The sequence below is a fragment of the Solanum stenotomum genome, chromosome 9 (genome assembly GCF_019186545.1).
Source record: "Solanum stenotomum isolate F172 chromosome 9, ASM1918654v1, whole genome shotgun sequence".
NCBI lineage: Eukaryota > Viridiplantae > Streptophyta > Magnoliopsida > Solanales > Solanaceae > Solanum > Solanum stenotomum.
In genome coordinates, this window is record NC_064290.1 from 9,466,789 (window position 1) to 9,490,739 (window position 23,951).

Sequence of the window (23,951 nt, forward strand, 5' to 3'; positions counted from 1 at the left end):
GTGACTCTATACTCGTCTGCTTGGATAAGATAAAGGGACAATTCCGATAAACCCTCAACACTTTACTCTGCTCTTCAAGGGTTTTAGAACCAATCTTCCTATTCTGCTTCATCTTGCTATTGCTTCTAGAAATCTAAAACGAAAAGGGGTAAGTATGCATTTCTATTAAACCTCTTTTAAATGGTAGATGCACCATTTCATGAATTGATTCTTGATTCTATTGAGTGAATGAATGTCATTTTGGTTGCTAATATTTCTCCTTTTTCGTTCTTGTTCATAGCTTGGATAGATGGGAACCCTTTTCTTGCTTCTTTCTTTCACTTCAGTTTGTATGAAGCAGGTTCTTGACTTTGACTACTGAGTTTAGATGTTAATTTGATTCTGTGATTTATTTTTGCGGTAATGGAGGATCAAAAGTTTGTTTGATAGAGTCCTCACATGAAAAATTGAAGTATTTGAAATGTGATAAATGAAAAGTATAACAAGAATTGATATTTTCCATAATGAAAAATGACACACTTGAACCTAAGGTCTTTTGGAAACAGCCTCTCTACATCCACGATGTAGTATTAAGGTTTGCGTACACTTTAACCTCCCCAGACCCCACTTAGTGGGATTTCACTGGGTATGTTGTTGTTGTCGGTATTTTCCAAAATGAAAAGACTTTAGGAGTATAAGTGAGAGTGACAATTTTGTTGGAAGCCATTGTGAAATCTGGTAAATATTTCATGTTTGCAGTTGCCAGAACTGCTGCTGGAAACCTAAAACTCTACATTTTCTTTGACGTGGGTGCTTCCCAATAGGTCAGTTTGATACCGTCTGGATGCTACCCAGAAAAATTGGTCTTGAATGGTCGATAACTTAAATTTTCGCATCTTCTTTTGGAAACAAAGAAACCAGCCAATTTCTTCAGAAAAAAATAAAAAGATGTTTCTTTTGGTTAAATCAGGTCAAGGCAACTTACTATTATGAATTCAAGTACAGTTGGACAGAAGCAGTTAGTGTGTGTGTGTGTGTGTGTTTATATAACACTTGACTAAACAGATTTGAGATGACTGCAGAACTTGCTATAAAATGTTCCAGATATATGATATTTGTTAGTTGGTAATACCTTAAATACAAATGAGAAAACTTGAAAGAAGCGCAAATTAGGGCTGTGAAGTACTTTTTTATTGATATTCCTACTGGATCATCATAATTCATATATCTTGCAAAATATTTGTGTGCTGTTGTGCGAGTAATTCTACATACCTGCTTTTCTCTCAGACATTGTTTTGAAGGATACACAGTGATTGCTTGTATTTAATTGACTTTCTTTAAACTAACTCCTGCTAATGTTGTGTAGCTGAGGCTGGCTCATTTTTCTTGTGATAGCAATACAATATAGAGGGTGTCATATGGCGAGTCTCATAACTATGCCTGCTTTAAGCCACTTATCCACTAACACTATCAACCTAGAACGAAGAAATTTATGTGCATCCTCCAGGAGATGTCTAGGAATTAGGGCAATGATGACAGAAAAACCACTGGAGGAGCTGTATCATGTGAGAGTAGAGAGAAATGTGACAAAAGATCGACTAATAGAGCTGGGAGTTCAACGATGGTCAATGTGGAAAACCGGCAAATGCAAGTTACCTTGGGATTGGCATGTAGACCAGTTGGTTTACATTGAAGAAGGCGAAGTAAGGGTGGTACCTGAAGGAAGCAAAAGATTTATGCAGTTTGTGGCAGGAGACCTTGTCCGGTATCCAAAATGGTTTGAAGCTGATCTCTATTTTAATGACTTCTACCAAGAGCGATATAGATTTCAAGCATATGGAGATGACCAGTGAATCAATTTCCTACAACTAGGCTCATAAAGTTACTTTATTCCCGGGCTTCTAGTTACTGCACTTACTAGTTATCTGTTTCATAAGCATATTCAGATTGTTGTTGTAATACATATGGTAGAATATGGTCTTTCTAAATGGTAAGGTGGCCAGATAACATTCAATTCATTTTCCAGTTACTTTGAGATTGTTTTTCATATAAGTGCACTCTGCATAATGCATATGGCTTTTTATCTTTAAGCTGTACTTTTTTCTGCCCTGTGGACAGCAAGGATAAGCCATCCTGATGCTGCTAAAAATCCTGCTATCATATCTCTAATATTGTTGATGGCGTCTTGAAGTTTCCGAGGTGTGTGATTATTTGTCAAAATCCAATCCACCAAAAGAAGTGAATCACATTCAATCTCTATATTCCTCACTCTATTTGTCATACACCATTCCACACCTGTTTTCATAGCCATAGTTTCTGCATAATTATTGGTTTCAATTCCCAGAGGCATGGCATACGCTATTCTTAATCTTCCACACTCGTCTCTGATAATGCCACCCCCGCAACATTTCCCTGGATTGCCTTTCGAACATCCATCAGTATTTTGTTTCATCCATCCTGCCTCAGGTGCTAGCCACTTCACTGCTACAATAGTTGTACTAATCTTGGCTTTCATCATCAGATCGATAAAATGGATCCATTTCATATAAGGAGGAATATTGGGGAATTGTTTGTGAGCAATGATGTTGATTTGTTGAGTGACTTTCAAGATGATTCTGCTGGAAGACATCTTCATCCCTTCAAACCTGCATTTACATCTTGCTTTCCAACAGATAATAAGTTCAGGCAGAACCTGTAAAGTTAGTTTGTGGACAGTATTGAGATCCCTTTCCATCCACCAGGTAATCAATCTATGCCTAAGACATTCTTGCTCCATCCCAATACCAAAGATTTGGTTAAAATAATTCCAAACAGTTTTGCCAACAAGACTATTCATGAATAAATGTTCTTCATCTTCCAAAGCAGGAATTATACAACAATCACATTTAGGCGGCAAAGTAAGATTAAATTTACATTTAGTTGAATCAGGTGATCAACTTGATCTCTGATTTGCATTAACCTCCTCTAAGTGTGCGAGTGTGTATAGTTCCATTTTCTAGCCATTGGATGAATTCTTTGAGAATATTTAGCTCTCATGAATTTAGTCCATAGAGTATCTTTTGTTCTGAAGTGCCACCAAAGCTTACATGATAATGCATCTACAATGTCTTCTAGTTTTCTAATACCAATACCACCTTCTTGAGTAGGTTTACAGAGGCTCTCCCATTTGGTCCAATGGTATTTTTGTTTCCCTCCAGAGCTTCCCCAGAAAAAAATTGCGAGGGCCTTCTCGATTTGAGTTAGAATGGTACTGGAAGGTTCACATATTGATGGCATTGCTGAGAGTACATGGTTGATCAAAATTCTTTTCCCTTCTGTAACTACATGTTACAATTCCAAGAACTCATTCTTTGAATAATTTTGGTGACCATATATGTGAAGTAGTGTACTCTCTTCTTTCCATAGAACAAAGGGCATCCTAAATAGTTGATTGGGAACTCTTTCTGCTGATAGTTAAGTATTCTTGCCACAATGTTACTTCTCTTTTGAGGGGCATTATCTTCTAATAAGAAAACAACTTTTGCTGATGTTGATGAGTTGACCAGAATTAGATTCATAGTCACTCTAAAGTCTTCTTGATGAGATGCAAAGTAGCTGACTTACCTGCACAAAAGATTATTATATCATCAGTATAAGATAACTGATTTATGTTAGGGCATGTCGAGTGCATATGAAAAGCAATAAAATTTGGATTATCAAATAAGTTATGTAACATACTAGATAAAACTTCAGCTGCAATCACAAATAGAGAAGGAGATAAAGGGTCCCCTCTGTTTGACTCCTCTCCCGGATTTGAAAAAACCATGTCTTTAGCCATTTACAATGACGGTATACCAGTTGTGGGAAATCAGGTTCCAAATGATAACTATCCATTGCTCTGCAAAGCCCATTTTCCTCATTACTGCACATAAGAAAAACCATCATAAGCTTTGTTCATATCTAATTTAATTACTATGTTGTTTCCCTTAATAGGCTTTCTTATGTCATGGAAGATTTCTTGAGCTAGTAGCACATTTTCACTCTAATAGTTCTACCTTTAATGAAATCGCTTTGATTGTCCGAGATTAAGTTGGGCAGAATTTTCTCGAGTCTATCATTTAAAACTTCAGACACCAATTTTTGAGAAACGTTACTATTAAAGCCATCGGGACTTGCTGAGCTATTATGGTCGATATCAAAAACTGCATTTTTAACTTCTTCCATAGTAGGTATAGCAAGTAATATGGCATTAACAGAATCAGAAATCAAACAAGGAAGACAATTAAGGATACTGCCATCAATGGTAAATAAATTCTAATAAAATTTCACAGCTTCTACCCTTGACAATGTTGTGAAAGAATCTAGTATTTTCATCTCCCTCTAATTGCAGCCTTTTGTTTCCAGAAGGTATCAAACATTTTGTATTGGAGGGACCAGCTCTGCCTTGGCATGATTGAGAATCATTCTATCTTCTTGATCCATAGTGGTCGTGTAGTAAGCTTCCAGTTGATCAACCTTTGTTTCCAAGGCTTTAGTATTTGCAAAAATATCTCCAACTTTATTTCTGGACCATTCACTGAGGGCCTTTTCATCTTCTGGTGAACTCTCCAAATATTATGTTTCCATTTATCTGAACATCCCAGTACTGTTTCTTCACAATATCATAATAATCTTTATTTTCAACCCAAAAATTTAAAATATTTGACGTAATGATCCTCCTCTCCTTCATAAGCTGTCATGAGTATAGGGCAATGATTAGAACTGGCCCTTGTGAGGTGTTGAAGGGATGTTTTGGAGAAACAAGAGTTCCAATCTCCATTAGCAACCAATCTATCTAGTCTCTCTTCCAAATAGTGTCAGTGTCTTTCCGTTCATTGCACCATGTGAAGGGGTGACCAAAGTATCCCATATCATCTAAATCACAGTCAAAAAGGCATTCCATTAATGGCAAGCTCTTGTACAACCTAAATGGAATTCCTCCGAGCTTCTCATTTAGAATACTGTTGAAATCACAGCCCATGGATTGGAGATAGTACTAGCAAAAGCTCTCATTTCTCCCCAAAGTTGTTCTTCCCTCCCAGATTGTCTTGTTTTAGCATAAACTATAGAAATGTAGAACTCTTTATTGAAATTGTTGGTGGTAAGTTTATAAGTAAGCATCTCGACATGATTGGCACAATTTAAATCTGCCCTCCAGAATATCCATATCTTGTTGCTTAAGTTAGCATAACTTCCTTGCATATTCAGACTACTCTTATATGCAAGATTCTTGTAAAAATGGTTCTTGTAGCGCCACAAAAGAAATGTTATGATGTAGATTAATCTCTTGGTCGCAGCTTGGGATTTCGTAGATTGGAAGTGTTGGTTTATGAATATCTCTTTTGGTTTCTTGTCACCGGAGACTTTTTCTTTGAGAGTAATTTGCTAGATATTTCTTGTTTATCAATATTCTCAATCTCGTGAACGTTTCCTCCAGAAGCTTGAGTTAACAATTCTGCTTCTTCATCAGTTGTATCCTCATCTATTTCTTCTTCGGAGGTTTCTGCCTCATCAGTACGTAGATGTTTCCTCATCTACAGTTGAGTATGTTCTGTGCTTGTTCCTTCTCCCTCTCACTTCGTTTTGTACTTTGAATACTCCTCTGATCAGTGCCAAGGAACTCAAATTTATTCGTATATTTGGAAGAGCTTGTGTGCTGAAATTTTCTTTTTCAGAGTCAACCATTGTTGTTCTCTTACTTCTACCATTTTTCCTTGTTGAGATACTTCCGGCACAACATTTTGGTCAGTGATAAGACTTTGATTTCTCCCTTCTTTATTCGTTTGTGGGGCATTGCAGTTTCGCTAGGCTGATCCGAATCTTTTTCGTTAGTATTGGAATTTGGACTCGTTTATTTCCTTCTCCGTTGCTAATCTCTTTAGTTGTAGACCTCTCCAACACAACTGCTTCATCTGGTGGAATGTAACTTCTTTTCTCTTTTCAGTAACATTTCTTTTCCTTTGTCACCTCATTTGTAGGATGAGGCTTATCAATATAGGTCTGTTTAGGAGGGGCACTTTTACCTCTCGGAAGAATAGTGTTTCTTCCCTTTTTAGTTTGTACATCTCTTCCTCTTTGTGTTGCTTGTTCAGTCTCAGTAGGACTATTTTTTTTGGATCTCTTGGTCTTTTGTAGTAGTATCTTTCCCAGCGTTCAGTGCATCCTTTTCTTCTTGTTTCTTTTCCAATTTTCTACATCGATATATAGTATGACCTTGAAGTCTACAATGAGTACAAAACAATAATTGGGTACACCTTCATCATTCTATTTTTTGGTCATATCCAGAATTTCTTTGTCCAACAAAAATGTTATTTAGCCTAGGCTTGGTAAGATCAATTTCAACTCGAACCTTGGCCATACTAGGTCTAGTCCTACCTTTCGTGGCTAAATCCATAGCCATCAGAGTACCTATAATCCACAAACATCAAAGCCCACACAGAGAGTGAGTTCTGCAGTGGAATTTGGAACTCTACCACAGTGACTATACTTCGATGACATAGCCAAAGAGTGGCCAGTGGGTGCTATTTCATCGAGCTAAACTAGCCGTGTGAGCCAGTTTGAGGTCCCAAATGTATAATCCACAAACATCAAATCATTATGTAAATACCAATCACCAAACTGATATTTCCATGAGTGATGGAGTAACTGATTACCTTCACAAGTTCCTGGAACAATCAGAGAAGAACCCATAGATGCTAATTGTTGAATTGCAAAAAGAGCATAAGAATACCAAAGTAATATTTCTTTTTTTGATAAATATAACCAAATAACTATTTATCTGAAATCCCAAGAGCCACTAGATCTGAGACCTTAAAACATTTATAATACAAAAGCAATGAGTCGAGCACCTGCCCCCTTCTCACAGCCCAAAAAGAGCATAAATGGAGAAAAATATAAGAGAAATTTGGTATCCACAAAAACCATTATCACCTTCATCATCTTGCTGCTAAGCTTAACACGCCATGGATATGGCCACCAAGTAACAAAATACAATTCTGGGGCCTTCATCTATGGTTCAACTACCCAAATTTGTCGTTAATTGGTGCTGCTGTCAATGACAACAGAGGAAGCAAGTCTTGAGATGAGCACAGCTTCATTACTCACAAAGTTGGATGCTGCTACATCTTCTAAGTGTTTCCAGGTCAATTCACGCCTCTCCTGCGCCTCCTTATCTTTTATATCATCTTCTTTGAATTTCTCTAAACACTCATCAAAAAGTGCTTGATCAGCATCTGAAAAGATCTTCCTTACGTTCAACGTCAGACTTTGAACAGCTTGGTTCCAATGACCACGGGTGTTTTTCTCCAAGAGTGGAAAAATTAAGGGTAAAATCACTTCACGATTCTGAACTATTAGATTTCTTATGTGATCGTTATTCCACAGGAACAGAGCACGTTCAGCTACCTGCCAGTTTATGGAAAATGGAGACAGTCAAAGGTAGAATAGACTTAATATAGATAATGATTCCAGAAATAACAAGTAGACAATCTGTTTCCAACAGGAAAGATAGTTAAGGTTTATTATGAGGTTTCTTGCAAATAAGAAGTCAGTGTATGCATTTACCAGTTTCAAAAAAAAAATCAGTGTATTTGGACATTTCTCCAACATAAAATTAGGGTAACTTTGCAGGGGTGAACTTCATAAGTTATCATTCTGTTCACAAAGAATGCATGCTGCTTGATATTGTCCCTCCAGACTCCAGCAATTAACTTATGAGATAAAATCCATTAAGAATCAGATGTGGAATCATACTTCGGGACAAATCAGGAAAATGGATAAATGGCATTGTTAAAAGAATTAGGACACCTAGTAGAACAATACAAATGGACCATGAGCAAAATATGAATGAGGCATAGCGGCAAAAGCATTTGACTAACAATTTATAAGATTTTTTAGATTGAACACTGGAAAAAGATAGGGAAGGCTAAAATATCCAAGCTAAGCTGTTCAGATCTTAATTCAAAGTGGTTTTTCTACAAGGTAAAATTTTATTGATGTAGTGGGGAAATTTCCAGGTAAATGAGGTTTTCTAAAATAGCCAAATCTATACCAAGGGGAGCTCATAGATGCCCCAAAAAGTAAGTATAAGCAAAAGGCATACCAAAGAGCTCTTCTATTTCTGTATGTCCATATGACCCACATAAGGGCCAAAGAGGCAAGGGGGTTGCACCCCAAGCTCTGCATCTCAACTTTAAAGTGTTTCAAGGTGATGAATCCTCCATTATGACAATGATTTCCAGCTCACATGTGGTAGTCGAGAAAATAGTTCTCATTGTCAAACAGTATAAATGACAAAAACAGTGTGAAACTGGCATCGCGATACTGTGTTCAATTCCTTTTCTTTTTTTTTTTGAGATAAAGGTAACTGCTGTGTTCAATTCCTTTGTTTGGCATTCTACATAAAGAGAATGGAAGTGGGGTCTAGGAAGGGTAGAGTGTACGCAAATCTTACCCTACCTCAGAGGTAAAGAGGTTGCTTCCGGCAGACCCTCAGCACTTGTTCCAACCAGGCTTTAGAATCTTGTTTCCAATTTACTCACTCAAGCAATTCCACATACTGACTAGATTTGGCATTATTCATTTACTTCTTTTCTCTTTGGGATATCTTTCCTAGTTAACCAGAAGAGCATAAAGGTATTCCCTTTTCCTCTATAGCTGGAATGGTGTTCCACTTAGATTGACACTCTATCAACCTTAAATACTAGAGAACATCAGAATGGAACTGTGGAAACCCAACCAAGGATTTATAACACATAAATCGCAAAGGAGATAGGACTCTGACTGCATGTTGTTGCTATAGAACTCATAAATCACTAAAAGAAATAGTTTTATGGGAATAAAGAAAACACCAAATACTACTTACTGTCCCCTTTTCCCACATAGATTTGACTCATCCACCCATGGGCCATGGCAAGCAATACTTTTACATTTCTCTTACTAGTTTGTGTTTAAAGTTATAACGCAAGCATCTTCATCAGCTTTCCTTCTATTTCCAAAAGGCTATACGCCCTCTTTCTCATTTAATCTTACCTGCTTTCTTTCGTTCGTTCATTTTGAATTGGAAGTCTTACCTGCCTTCTATTTTACTCCATCATAGCAAATTAACTTCTTTTATAAATGCCAAAATTAACATTTCCTATTATGGCAATACTCTACACAAAGTGGTAGCAATAATAGTAGTAGCGCAGCTACAGTACAGTAGTAGTAAATTGTTCTAGCTTCTGCCCATAATTGCACAGCTTCTCGTCTCCAAGATGTGAAAAGTTGGTGAGCTGAACACTTCATGTGGCTTTAATCAAACTTCTTTGGTGATAACAAGGAAAAAGACATACACGCTGAAACTCAAGAAAGGAACTTGTGTCTTATGTTCTCAATACAGTAACCAGAGAATGACAAGGAAATTAAAACTTATATTCCGCTTCCAGTGAATGGCCATAACCAAGAATCATCCTTGTTCAATCTTTCCTGCCCATTGCTGGAAAACTAATGTTAAAGTAAAAATAAAAGCATGTAAATAGTGTCTATGGAAGCCATCCATCAACATATAATATGCCTAGGTTAATGGATATAGGCCTGATCCTTATCGGGAAAAAGTAACTATAATTTAAGTCTTAGCATCACAAATAGCTCCTGAATAATCTCTGTGTGTGTCTATACCTATGTGTGTGTGTGTGTGTGTGTGGGTTAACCTGTGTGTCTGTGTCTATTGGTACATAAGAGATCCCTAAACTCTGATAACCTGCTGAGGCAAGCAGTGAGAGCTTGAAGTGAGTGATCATTTCCTCTATACTTGGTCAATCTACAAATCTTTTAATATAGACTCTTCAGTAAACAAAGCTTGATAGGTAGACTGGTTAATCTCTGTTTCCAGCCACATATTTCTCAGCCAATTTGCTAATTTGGCTTGAGCTATATTTGATGTCCAACTGATTTACAACTGTAACTAACATTTTAACTCAGCCTAATTGTTTGAAGTCGAAACTACTCCAGTTGTGTATCTAATTAAACTGAAGTCAGCATCTCTTTCTGTCCTTCGCCTTTCATATGATTGACGATATATAGATATATCACTTGTCCAATCATAAGGAAAAGAAAATGATTATTAACTAAAAAAATGGTGACATGCATCTTCAGCCAGTCAAAAGAAAGTAATAACAAAATCTTTTTAGACCAAAAAAGAATACTCGAACAACAATAAACATACACCAGTATTTCAACTTTTTATGTTTCGCAGCAACCAGATATGTTCAGTACACCAAATGGAATACCCCGTCATTTCTTCTGTATTATCTTTCAGAATTAAGCTGCAGTGAAATTATAGTTTCATCCATGCAGATACTGAAGATATGTATCGTTCATGGCATAGACCAATCTCAATATCCAACAGCAAATTTGTCATTGGATCAGCTTATTCTAATAAATAAAATGAAGAGATCAGTCATCATCCTCTCCCCCAAATATTTACTGAACCCAAACTCCAATCTGAGAATTTGTAAAGCACAGGAAACCCAAAAGAGGTCTTTATCTAATGAAGCATCAAACTTGAAAGATAGTTTGAGCTTCAAATTGCCAAAAAGATGGAAGGTAGAAACAGGGAGCAACCAAATATAAACTGAGAAGTTCGAGCTAGCAAAAGATGGGAATCAACAGAATCAGAATATGATACCTGAAAATGAGAGCTGTTGAGACAACGACCAATCTGACGGAACAAAGGGACCATGCACCGTTGAAACTCTGCAGCTTGGGTAGCTTCCAGAACCTCCTCCAACTCACCAAGAAACATGACCTCCTTGCCACTATTGGTGACTGGCCAGTACTTCAGAAGTCCTCTGATAACGATGTCTGACAACTTAAAGTCTTTCTCCACAAACTGTGTGATGCAATACATGAGTTGTTGGTGGTACATGGCTACGCATTTAGGTTTGTGAAGGGGAATCAATGCACGGACAAGAAAAAGCTTGTGCTCTTCCTTTAAAGGCAGAGCAAATCCATTGATTATACTGCCCAAGATCTCCAGCAATTCTGCAATTCCATTGTGCTTCTCAGTCTCAAAGATAAAACGGTAAAATATATTATTTATGGCTTTCCTGATAAATGGCCTATGCACCATGAACTTCCCATATACACGATGAAGAATTGTTTTCAAGTACTCGCGCTCCCGTTGGTCCTCTGAATCAAACAGTTCAAGCAATCTCAAAACAAAAGAGTGGTCAACGTATCTTTTTGCAAGCTTAGCATCCGTCTCCGATGAAGCCACAAATCGCAAAAGAAGCTCATAAACAACCTGAAGGTGAGGCCACGAGGGTTCCATCGTGGGCTCATCCTCTTCTGGATCAAACATATCCAGTAGCCCATTGTCATGATTAAACGAGGGTAATGTCCTAAACAAATTGGCAGCAACCATTTTCGTTAATTCTTGCATTGTGACTTCATTAAACTTGGAACTCACAGCTGAAATATAATCAACTAATTCAAGCAATGTCTGCCTCTTGACATCCTTCTCCTTCAGATTCTTCGTCGGGTCGCTAAAATCAAACAGCACACAACACATTTGTAGCTTCCTAATCAAAAGATTTTGCTTTTCTGAGCTTGGGGCTTCTCGAACACTTGGTAGAACCTCATAAGATAAAACAGAGTTCGTAACAGAGGGTCCCACCTGTCCATTAACCAGAACTGATTTTTTTCCTTGATTCGGATTCACCGGGACATGATTCCCATTACTAGTGATCTCATACATACCGGAACTTGTTGAATTTAATGTTTTCCCCGCATTTCCTGAACCCTTTGAGTTATTACTACTATCAGTACCACTATAACTGTTGGAATTAGAGTTCACCGATGAGAATGGTGAAACTTCATTTTGACTTGAGTCGTTAGGAGATGATGATGATTTTGACGGCTTCCTAGGAAGCTTCCCCAAAATCTGCTTAATCATGTCCACAACCCCACCCAACGCAACCCAACGCTAGCCCACACTAGAACTACACAAAATGTAGGGGATATACACTGCAAAAATTACAACCCTATACGAAAGTAATCCTATAAATTGAAACAAAGCACAAGCTTAACAAGCCATACCTTGATGAATTAGCGAGAAATTCAAAGCAGTTATCGAAATGGCTCGAATTTCCAGTCCGGAATTTGAACATACATCCTCGCCGAAATATTTACCGCCGGTAGGGTTTGCGATCGGCGAAATGAAGAAAACTAGAAAATGGATTTTGCCAAGGAATTTGAATTTGGAAAACCCTAGAATTTTGAACTGGAGAGTGATAAGGGAATGATGGAATAAAATTTCTTTTTATAGAGGGGGGAAATTTATATGGCGTTAAAAGCAATAGTGCACGAACACAACATAGGGCCCACATACCCACTACAGAGACCTGTGTTTTTGGTAAACAATTGTTCGAACCTGTCATCTCATAGTATTTCAAATTAAAAAGTTTTCACGTCATGAAGTAGTGATAAAGAACACGCAGTTAACCTATGATTATAAGTATTAACACGCCTATTACTATATATAAAAGCTAAGTTTATCATTACGGAAAAGCCTAAACTGTCAGATTTCCTCAAATATTAGTTACATTTTAAAGGGTTATTTCCTATTTAATATTTGAGTCATTGTCAATGAGTTTGACAAAATTTATATGGTATTTTATTCTTATCGTAATTTAAATTACTTTTCAAATTGTTAACACTTTAACTATCATGACTTTTTCAACAAAATGAATTAGACTACCATAGATATGAAGTACATGACCATTATCTTTCAAAGCCACCATCACACTAATCATTTTTTTCAAACTTGCATTAATATAAAAGTGTTTTACGTTTATTATACCTAGTTATTTTCAAAAGTGTCAATATCAATCATATAGTCCAGTGTAAATGTGATTTGTGACAAATTACATATTATAAAAATAAGTTTAACAAATATAGAAACATTTGAGTTGAACTGCATTAAATTATATCTTATTATTTGCTTTTGCTATATATTGACCAAACTGATTTTAGAGTAATGGGCTAAATTTTTCATTGAACTAAGCAATGAAGTGTTTTTATTTTTACAAAACGTATTAAGTATCGCTTTACTCATTCTACTATCTCTGAATATTTTAATATAAGTTTGTTCTATTATGAGCACAAATCTCATAAATCAATAAAGAGATTAGTGGGCAGACCTAGACCAATTTGGAAGACTTGTAATGATTATGTTTTTACCAAACGTATTAAATATCGCCTTACTCATTCTATTATCTCTAAATATTTTAATATAAATTAGTTCTTTTAGATTTTTTTTATAAAAATATTTTCATAAATTATATATTAATATATTTTAGTGAAAGTGATTGTTACACAACTGCTCCATTGAGTGAATAAATCCTATGATATATGTATCGTATAATCATATTACTATGATTGCCACTCATAAAAATTATCTAATTATAATATGTGAGTAAAGTGAGAATATTGAAATTTTATCCATTTTTATGAGACTCTAGTATGACCTACATAGTAAGTCATAAATTAATTACTATGTCTCCTAATTGAATAAAAATTTATGTAATATTACATGATAATGCAAATATATCCAATAGTTTTCTTGATGGAGGAAAATAATTCATTAGTAGTTCTTAGGATAATCACATTTTATAAAGAAAACTCAGGGTTAAAGGTATTTATTTAAGAATTTCTAGCTTATATATATGAACGCTTGTGATTTTATTAGTCTGTCTAGTGCCTCAATTGGTTATAGACATATAACTCTAGGACTTTTATCATTTTTTTTTATGTTTACAAGTCTCTACTTGATAGTGTGTGTTATTTTCTATGACACTTGATCAACTATTGCTATAGCTACGTTTATGATTAAAAATTTCTTATGTTTAGACTTTATATATGTGTTGAATTTTAACATTGTCACCTTCACTGTGTAGCTAAAATTTATAATTCGAATTTTAACAATTCAACACTCAAAAGTTACTCAAAATAAAGTTTAAATTTAAAACATGAATTTTATATATAAACTTCAATCATTAACTTGTCAAAATAACAACAAATCTAACAAATTTATTTTGCAAAACTGATAATTTTTCATTGTTTTCATTATCCATTTAATTTGAACTCACTTCTTATATTTCAAATTCAAGCCCACTTCTTCAAAATATTTTATTTTAAATACAATAACTCATCAAACTCATCTCAATGACATCTATCTAATAATTATATAGACTAACCTTACTGTCATGTTTATCTTATGTTTAGTCCATGAATTTTTAATTGTCTTCTTTTTAAAAATTTAAAGTAACCTTTGAAAATGGAAACTTAAATTTATAGGAGGTCTACAAATATCATTTTAAAGATGATCCTATACTATTTTATGTGTTACATGTTTTACAATACTATTGATGGAAATAAAATTTCTATGTAAGTGCTCTTTTTTCCTCTTCTAACAGAATATATTTAAAAGAGAGAGAATTAATTATAATATAATTTGAAACAAGTGATCAAACTATAAATTTAGTAGGATTATCTCTACGATCGGCTTCTTTCATAGTGAATAATAATTTGTACTAATGTCATCAAGAAAGTTAATTTTTCAAGTTAAAGGAAAAAGATTTTAACTTAGTGATCATATTATAAATTTAGTAGCATTGAATCTATGTTCGTCTTGCCCATTGACCGAAAATGTTGCTTGAGTGATAAACACATGTATATATAAAAAACTTTCTAACTTATATTAGCATATTTTTATCTTATCTTTTTTGTACTAAATGATAATAATTCTTACTAATGTTTATTTTTTAGTTTAAAAAATATTTAAATGCACCTTTGAGTGATTAAGATGTCGTCTTTAATATCTAGACACTTAATAATTAAGATTCTTTAATTTTTTTTACATAATAATAAAAAATTAAAATATTTATGTTCGTTAGTAATGGTAGAGATCGTTTGTAGTGATAGTAATGGTATTGGTGTTAGTGGCAACTAGCAAATAATAATTATGATAGTAGTTGAGATAGTAAAAGCGGTTGATGTTGTAGTGACTGACGTGATAATGACAAAGTTGGTTGAATAATGTGTGGTGGTTGTTGATTTGTTGATGGTAATCGATGACAATGCTAGTTGTGATTAACATTAGAATTTAGTTGTAGTAGTGGTGGTAGTAGATAGTGGTGGGTGGAGGTATGAACGACAATAATAGAGATGACAATTGATATAATTAAAATAATGAAGGTGATAACTATTACAACGATTGACAATATAATTAATAATGATGATAATTACCGAAACAAATTGTGATAACATAAGTGATTAATGGTGATTAATAATGACGAAGATATAAAATAATCATGGCTAATAATTAGAGATAGTCATAGAGTGACGGTAATATTATCTCAACAAAAGTAAATAAGTAGTGAAGTGATAATAGGGGTAAAATTTGATAAGCTCCCCCCCTATTGCTCCACTCTCAGCCCCCCATTTTCCAGCAACTAGGGTTTTTTCCCCTCTTCTTTTACTGAGGGAGTTAGAGTTGTCCGATTCTTACCCATTTCCAGTTTTTACTGTTGTCATCACCACATGGTTTTTATTTTACATTTTCTTAAAAGAAGTGCAGACAAAAAAGATTGAGTCTTTCTTGTAAACCAATAGAAATTTCTGGGGTTTTTTCCATTCTTGAAGATTGAGTCTTTCTTGTGAACCAATAGAAATTTCTGGGTTTTTTTACCATTCTTGAAGACTGAGTTTAAAGATTGATGGCTAAGACTAAACCTGGAAAGAAAGACCTTGATTCTTACAGTATCAAGGGCACCAACAAAGTTGTTAGACGTAATATAACTCTTAGGATTGTACTTGTGTTTATTTCATTTCCTTATTTGATCAATTTTGGTTTTGGTAATTATATTGTTGTGTGTTAGTAGGATAAAGATGGTATTTTTTTTATGTTACTAGCTGTTTACTTGGCTCATTGAAGTAGTACTCTTTTTTTCCTTCTATGATTTGTATTATTGGTTGTCTATTAGAGTACCATCTTTTGTATAGCTCATTGGGTTTTGTCTTCCTAAATTATTTGGTTATTCTTTAACTTTTGCTTTAATGTTTCCACAATTAGTGTGTAGATGTCCTAATTCACTCCAACAATAAAAAAAAGAAAGTATTTTTGTATTGTGGTTCTAAAGGACACTGCTGAGATTTGGGGTGTTATCTTCTCTTTGCTATCAGCATTTGAGTTGTTTAAGTTTTGAATTGTTGGAGGTCACTAGACTGAAGAATATATTTTTGAATTTTCTTTCTCAGCTGATGATTGTGTATTGATGAGACCATCTGATTCTGATAAACCTCCATACGTGGCAAAAATAGAGAAGCTAGAGGCTGATCACCGGAATAATGTGAAGGTCAGAGTTAGATGGTATTACCGACCCGAGGAGTCTATTGGTGGTCGCAGACAGTTCCATGGGGCCAAAGAACTGTTCTTGTCAGATCACTTTGATGTGCAGAGTGCACACACCATTGAAGGGAAGTGCATAGTTCACTCTTTTAAGAACTACACCAAATTGGAGAATGTGGGCCCTGAGGATTACTTTTGCAGGTTTGAGTACAAAGCTGCCACAGGGGGGTTTACTCCTGACCGTGTAGCTGTGTGAGTTTCTAATAGCTTTGCTGCTTAACTTGAACCTTCTTCGTCCTTTTCTCAGTGGAAGTTGAAAGTTACGTTTGTAGTGTTTACTAAAACCTGGATACTTCGGGATGTTTTGATTTTGAAGGTATTGTAAGTGTGAGATGCCCTACAACCCTGATGATCTCATGGTACAATGTGAAGGATGCAAAGACTGGTATGCCTCCAAATTTCCACAAATTCATCTTCTTTACGCATTAGCATGCCTTTTCTGCTTCTATGCATGGAAATTCACAAGTGTCGCTTCATTTAATGTTTTAGTTAAAAACAAATGGATATCTTCATATGTGTAATTACTTTTAGTTTAGATCAAGCGTGATGTAAGGACAAATTAATGTTTGGTCAACTTCAAAGGGCACAAAGCTTGAAAAGGCAACAATTGAATTGTGTCATGTTTCCCCCTTCTTTTTATATCAGCCAAATGCAGCAAGTTTAATTAGTTCATCCATGCAGAGTTTATCTTCTGAAGTGGATTATTAAGTTGTCCTGCCTTTTAATTGTCCAATATCCACATTATATTACTATGTCAACCAGGGATAATAAAGGTTCATCTATGATTTTTAGTTATATGTCCAATTACTTACATCCCATATCAAGCTATTGTCTCAACGTTGGTTGATAAACTAAGTTTCTTTAGAATTAAAACTGTGATGAGAACTGGAAACTTTTATTAGAAGTACAAAAGTACCTATCTTGGTATATAACTTAAGAAGGAAGAGTCTTCATAAGTCTAAAGTATGCATTAGGAAGTGTAAAAATCTTCCTGTGTCTGTAATTGTCTCCATTGATTTTGGGTAAAATGGCTACACTCTTCAGCATCTTTTATTTAGGAAACCTGAGTCATGGAGTTTTTAGCTTAACCTAATTTTCTATATTACGATTATTTGATAACCGTATCTATAAAAAATCTTTTCATTTTGCCTGCAATTCTATTGCAGGTTCCATCCCTCTTGTATGGGCATGACCATTGATGAAGCAAAGAAATTAGAGCATTTCTTGTGTTCTGACTGTTCCTCAGAAGATGAAACCAAACGTCCTTTGAACTCATTTCATGTTTCACCACCTGATGAAGCAAAGGTAAAAACTCAGTACATTCACCTGGTAAACTTTTACATGATATTATTAGTAATATCTGCAAGTATTGTATCTCCAAGTTAGTCAACAGACTGTTGTTGTTTGTGATAGAAGGGTGAACTTTTTGCACTATGTTCTCATGTGTACTCTGACATTTAGGATCATTATGGAAGGAGAAGGTCGCACTTCTGAAAGTGGTGCATGTTTAGTTTGGTTATATCTAATATATCAGATTCTAACCATAAGGGAAGGAGAAAGACAGGCTAGTGGAAGTGAATCCCCAAAGTCATGATGTTACCTGCTCATCTAATGTAATCTAATGTACTGGACTACTGATATAATCAATAACTAATGACCAAGTTAAGCTTGTTTCAATCTGTCTCTGAGTTCCTCAAAGGAAAGCGTAAAAAAGTGCAAAGCATGGATGACCTGGGGATGGAGAATGTTGGAAGTTATAGGACTGTAAGTCAGCTTGGAAAATATGATTTAAGTCCCTGCTGAACTGTATCTTTCTTCAGATACGGTCTTCATAATTACTTAGTGGGATAACTTGAATTACTCACTCTTACATTGGCTTCAGTCGAGTTTGGAACTACTTTCACTGGGAACAGATTACTTTAGTTGAGTAGAATCTCATTAGGTTAGAGTCTTTTTTACCAACATAAAGAAAACTAGCCGCTATAGGATCATTACCTATGTTGCTCAGACTTTTCAAAAATGTCAACGGGTGCATGTCGGATTCTCCAAAAGTAGTACTTTTTAAGAATCCGACACGGATGCAGCATTGAAACTGAAGAGTCTGCACAACTTAGATCATTAACATTCAATATAGAGGATTATCATAACTAGACCATTGCTCAGCTGGCCGTGAACCTACCTCAATCCTTCTTTATCCAAGCTTATGACTGAAAATGCTCACATTATAAAAGTTGCTTGTTACCCTTAGTATTTGGGTTTTTGTTATTAGTGTTAAGGTATTGGAGACACTTTTAATAAGGTGGGAATAAAGTTACTAATTTAGGAAAAAATGACATATTTGGAGCAATTCGAAAGCAAAAGTTTAACAGTTACATGTTTAATTGATCTGGGAGTATTCTGTAATTGTTGCGTTACTAACCATATGTCCAATGCTAAGGTGCGGGACTCTACTTCCTTACTTTAATATGATGTCGGGTCATTTGGTTTTCCATCAAACTCGTGAGTACTTTATCTGATTCTTTTAGAATGTGTGGGATATAACATATTTGGAGATATAAAGGGGTTCAGATAGCCTCTTGGGTTGTCACCTTCCTTTTTGTCCTTTGAAGATGATGTAAATTATTGCGAAGGTCTTATAAAAGAAACAATAAACTATTGTTGCTAAGGTTAAATCTCAAAGATGAATTCCTACATATTGTTCTAATCTTCTGTGCTGTCTAGAGCATTGCATATTACTTTCATTTCTTAAACTTAAAATTTGCCTCACATAAAACTATGTAGGCTTTGATATTTTTTAGAAGGTAAGTAAACAATGTAGGCTTTTGTATAAGAGGAGCTAAGCAGAAATCCTATATTTGTTCTTAAGTGAAAGGACTACCCATTCTTTTACAGATGAATGGCCTAAGGAAATTTGTATGTCAATAATTTTGGAGAAAAGTCATCATGATCACATGCAGAACACGTGGGCAAGACCCCTTTAACCCTGTTTGGCACAGAGAGTCGTGTACCAATGCTTGTCGAAGTTGGTTTGTCAAGATATTGTGTTTTAAGGTAATTGGTGTTGATTTTTTCTCTCTGCCATGGTCATTCATGCAAGAATTCAATGGGAAGAAGAGTAGATTATGCAGCGTGGGGGGTGGTTGTTAATATGAAAACTAAATGGTATGAATGTTTGATAAATTGACAGAACGGTTGGTAGTTGTGGTGATATGGGCGATTGAGAGTTAGAAGAAGTTGATATGGTTGAGGGGAGAGATAAGTTGGGCATGAGTCATCATATGTTGAGCTAATTATTGAAACTATCTTCTAATGCGTAGATAGGAGTTAAAAAAGGCCACATATGTACCCCTTCACATCTTTCAGTGTGTCATGAAGGGGATCACATCGTTTTATATTTGTAAACCGAGAAAATTCTCTATTTCCAGCTTTGAATATTGGTGGATAAAGGTGCCTCTCCACTGTATTTTTTGACTTAACAAAAAGAAAGGACCTTCTCCACTGTCGGCCTGAATTTGAGCTCGTGACCTGCAATGTACGTACCTTTATTGAACCAAAGCTGTGGGGGGTTACTGAAGGGGATTGCTTCATGATACTACTATCCTATTAATTTAAGCTCTCTTTTGTACTCTTGACTGTAATTTATCTGTAACTGACAAGCATTTTAGCTAAACTGCCACTATTCCCGTTGCTAGGTGGAGTCAAAGCGCAGGAAGAGATAAATAGCTGACCTTGATGCAGTATGAGGAGGTACACATTTTCTTGCGTAGTAGCACTGGCATTGTTGTATGTGTTATCAAATTGTATAGCGCTGGGAGATCACTATCCTTTTGTAAAAGCCAGAAACCTTCTCTATTTACTGTAACAACTTGCTATTTATAAAAGTTTGTGCACTAGACTGGGTTGTGTCTACTGAATGCAATTTGTGTGGCCTCATGCATGAGTTATAACTGAATATTGCAGAGTCTACCAAAAGATGTATCTTAATTTATACAAATATTGGGAACATCGCAAATTTAGGTGCCTGTTTCTATTTTGATTTTATAACTCTCCTCTTCCTGTATCTTTCCCTGCCCCCGCTAGGTGCCTGTTTCTATATTGGATTACATGTGAAGCTGGATGTATGATGACAAGCCTGCCTGTAAGAGCTGATCAAGAATCATATTGATGAATAAGAACTTTGCCTAATCTCGAGTTGCAATATATCTGGTTAGGATCTCCTGATCAAGAATCATATTTCAACAACATACCCAGTGTAATATCAAACCACGGGACAGGGAAAAAAGAGCAGCTTTCTAGATTCTGCTGTTGTAGGGTCAAAAATCTCACAAGTACGCAGACCTTACCTCTTCCTTAAAAGGAAGAGAGGCCTGATCAAGAATCATATTACAACAACATACCCAGCGTAACCCCACAAGTACGCATACCTTACCTTTTCCTTAAGAGGAAGAGAAACCTGATCGAGAATCATATTACAACAACATACCCAGTGTAATCCCAAAAGTACACAAACCTTATCTCTTCCTTAAAAGGAAGAAACACGTGATCAAGAATCATATTCGTAGTGTACTAATTCGCTTAAATTTTCCTGGGAACTCGTTGATCAATAGTGATCTTTTGATCGATGTCCCTTGCTACAATCCTTGTATGTGATTAATGGAAGATTGAGAAACTTCCGTTGCTGAAAATGAAGTTATTTCTGCTACTTGGGCGACTTTTTGCTGTTGAGTAATCTTGTTTTTGCTTTCACAATGCCATATAACTTTTGGTTTCCCAGATGATTTTGCTCTACGAATCTGAATTTTGATTCGTTGTAGAACCAAAGATGATCAATTATTGTAAACATGTGTATTCTAGTTACCTGTGCATCAAATGCAATCTGATACTACAATAGTATTACTACACCCAATCCAAAGCTAAAGCTAGTTTGGGTGACTATATGAATCTTTTTTATTCGTCTTAAAGAGTTGAAAAAAATGAGGGGAAAGGTCAGTGATGAGTTTGTATTTATATTTAAAACTCGCTAAGTAACGTATAAATATAATTAATAACAGTGCTTATTATTATAAAAAGTGTATACTTAGAGCTTTATTTACACACAAAATCTAAATACTGTTGGATGCATAGAAAATACCAACTGCTGACAGGTTATATTATTCAAGATTACACAGGGAGAGAGAAGAAAACAAAATCTTCTGATGAATGCATTGGTATTAGTTCGACGACTTGGCACCTAATATTTTAGAGAGCTCTTTTATTAAAGGCTTCTCTTTAAAGTCTTCATTTTTCTCTAAACGCCATTTTTTCGACTTCTCTTCAGCCTGAGAATAAAGGTTAACATTCATTAGATAGCGATAGAAGCAAATATTGAAGAATAGTTGAACATTTGCTTACCCAAATCCTTAAAGGACTCAGCTGCTCTTTGAATGTTTCCAATCTTGGCTGAACGATGTCCTTCCCTTTCGTCCGGATATCATCAGGCTGCCCAACATCAGAATCATCCACATATTACATAAACCAGAAGCATCGAAGATGGATCAACTAAACAACACATTCCATCTAACTAAAACTGTCTATAAACTAAAAATCAAACAAACAAAGCTCGACTAGAGCAGAAATGTAGTTATGTAGACGGCAAAATTCTCTTCCTCGTGTCCACCCACTAACCAAAAAATCATAAAATCACCATCCTCCATCGATATCAGGTACTCTTCCATCTCAAAAACAATGGCTTGAGGGTTACTCCCATATGTGATCTTACCTCATTGTGCCACCAACAGAATGTTTAACGGAAATTAAGTTAGGAGTACAGATACAAACATCCATGAGAATGTCCATAAGGAAATCAAAAGAGAAAGAGAGATTATGCTTACATTGTGCAACTCTAGCTTGGATGCTGCCAAGCCAAACGTCAAGGCGGAACCACCAAAGACAAGAGCAGTGGCAATAGCAAATGCCTTTGCAACTACATTGAACAGAACTATAAACAATAAGGATCCGAAAACAATATCACCTAAGATCAAGGGGTATATCTTGTTGTATGTAAATAAATGTAAATTTTCTCAGATTTACTACTTTCTGGAAATACTTCCAGATCAAGAATTTTACAATTCTAACAAAATGGACCCAAACATGTAAAGATTTTGTCTTACTTTGAGACATCCCCATAGCTGCAGCTTTAAGTTTTTCAGGATTAATAGGTGTGTATTTATCGCGACGCAAGTCATTTGCCGTTGAGGCTTGTACAGAGTTTTCTGTATCTGGCAACTGCCACCTGGAGAAGATATTACCAATGTGATCGTCAAAAGAAGATATATAATCAAGAAGATACAGAGGTTTACTTCATACACGCTAACTATTGAATGCTGAAGCAGTTAAAAGCACAGTAGTTACAATCCCACAATGTTATCCAGCACAAAGAGAGTTAATATTGCATATACAGATTCACACAACTCCGATAACTACAATTTACAATTCTATAAAACAGACAAGCCAAGCAGATTAATCTAAAACCAACAAAGACCAAGTGATCATCGCATTACCAAGATTAAAAGACTTTAGCTTTTTTTAAGAAACAAGTAGAAGAGATTGCTTTTGTGACTCAGATGAATCTTTTAGCATGGAACACAGGAATGAAATCTATAGAGCAGTCTCCGAGAAATAGAAAGTACTATCGGAGCAGTAAAATCAGCAAAAAATTTACTTCCAAAGTTGGTCAGCCAAAAAAAGTTAAGCAAATATATAAGTTTCAATTGCCCAACTTATACATCTACCAACTGATCACCCTTCTATTACTCCAGGATTTTCAATTGAATTATCAAACATCTCGAAAAAGGGACTTCACTCGCACGAATTAGATCAACGAGAAAACCCAAAACAGAAACCTTCCCACTGAAACACTAACACCAGGCTAAATCGGTACCATAGTCCATACTCGCTCTTCATTGTCTAACAGTCTTAAGTCACATATCCACTGTCTAATAATACCTCTCCGGCACCCGAACTCCAAAAGACAATCAACCCATTCAAAAAGCTGGTCATGTTATTAAATCCCTTTTTTTCATTTTCTGTAGGTGCATCAAAACTTAACCCCAACATACATAATTTCAATTTTTAAACACAGATTCGCCAAACTAAGAAATTTCCCTTCACCTCTTTCACTCCAAAGAAAATGAAAAGTTTAGATAAGAAAAAAAAAGACAACCCAGTACCATTTCAAGATGTTCAAAAATTAAAATTTTGCTAAACCCAACATCCAAAATTCTATCTTTTCAATCACAAATTTTAGCTAAAAGAACAACAAAACTCAGTACCCATTCTTCAGTTACAATACATAAACTAACCACCAAAGACTAAGAAAAATTAGCTAAACCCAACATCCAAAATTCAATCATAAGTCCGCTAAAAGAAGGTATAAACAATCATAGGAGCGGGGGTTTTATCCTGTGCGCACCCAAAGGGTAGCGGCTGCGGTTTCCCTTGTCATAAAAAAAAAAAAAAAAAAAAA

General features: G+C 35.4%; 4 protein-coding genes across 8 annotated transcripts; 2 read left to right on the forward strand and 2 right to left on the reverse strand.

Moving 5' to 3' along the window:
- Positions 1-1,999, forward strand: LOC125877202 (uncharacterized). 2 transcript variants are annotated; one of them, XM_049558536.1, is made up of 2 exons: positions 1-148; positions 1,346-1,999. In XM_049558536.1, the coding sequence occupies exon 2, from the start codon at positions 1,398-1,400 to the stop codon at positions 1,830-1,832; it is 435 nt and encodes a 144-aa protein (XP_049414493.1). In that variant the 5' UTR covers positions 1-148; positions 1,346-1,397; the 3' UTR covers positions 1,833-1,999. The 2 variants fall into 2 exon arrangements, with proteins under 2 accessions (XP_049414493.1, XP_049414494.1); XM_049558537.1 differs by having other exon boundaries at positions 64-148; positions 1,375-1,999.
- A 4,725-nt stretch (positions 2,000-6,724) lies between these two features.
- Positions 6,725-12,282, reverse strand: LOC125876319 (serine/threonine protein phosphatase 2A 59 kDa regulatory subunit B' gamma isoform). Its single transcript, XM_049557474.1, has 2 exons — positions 10,664-12,282; positions 6,725-7,401 (listed from the first exon to the last, which is right to left on the reverse strand). The coding sequence occupies exons 1-2, from the start codon at positions 11,930-11,932 to the stop codon at positions 7,033-7,035; spliced, it is 1,638 nt and encodes a 545-aa protein (XP_049413431.1). The 5' UTR covers positions 11,933-12,282; the 3' UTR covers positions 6,725-7,032.
- Positions 12,283-15,457: 3,175 nt separating this feature from the next.
- On the forward strand, positions 15,458-21,156 carry LOC125876741 (chromatin remodeling protein EBS-like). 4 transcript variants are annotated; one of them, XM_049557977.1, is made up of 7 exons: positions 15,458-15,828; positions 16,297-16,639; positions 16,764-16,832; positions 17,614-17,752; positions 20,140-20,194; positions 20,465-20,477; positions 20,539-21,156. In XM_049557977.1, the coding sequence occupies exons 1-5, from the start codon at positions 15,756-15,758 to the stop codon at positions 20,164-20,166; spliced, it is 651 nt and encodes a 216-aa protein (XP_049413934.1). In that variant the 5' UTR covers positions 15,458-15,755; the 3' UTR covers positions 20,167-20,194; positions 20,465-20,477; positions 20,539-21,156. The 4 variants fall into 4 exon arrangements, 3 of the variants coding, with proteins under 3 accessions (XP_049413934.1, XP_049413933.1, XP_049413935.1); XR_007447534.1 differs by lacking the exon at positions 20,465-20,477 and having other exon boundaries at positions 20,113-20,194; positions 20,528-21,156; XM_049557976.1 differs by lacking the exon at positions 20,465-20,477 and having other exon boundaries at positions 20,528-21,156.
- Positions 21,157-21,563: 407 nt separating this feature from the next.
- On the reverse strand, positions 21,564-23,485 carry LOC125877250 (uncharacterized). The gene is made up of 6 exons (XM_049558598.1): positions 23,432-23,485; positions 22,838-22,905; positions 22,597-22,784; positions 22,318-22,409; positions 21,839-21,925; positions 21,564-21,765 (listed from the first exon to the last, which is right to left on the reverse strand). Exons 1-6 carry the CDS (start codon positions 23,483-23,485, stop codon positions 21,658-21,660), a joined length of 597 nt encoding a protein of 198 aa, XP_049414555.1. The 3' UTR covers positions 21,564-21,657.
- Between the last annotated feature and the right edge of the window lie 466 nt (positions 23,486-23,951).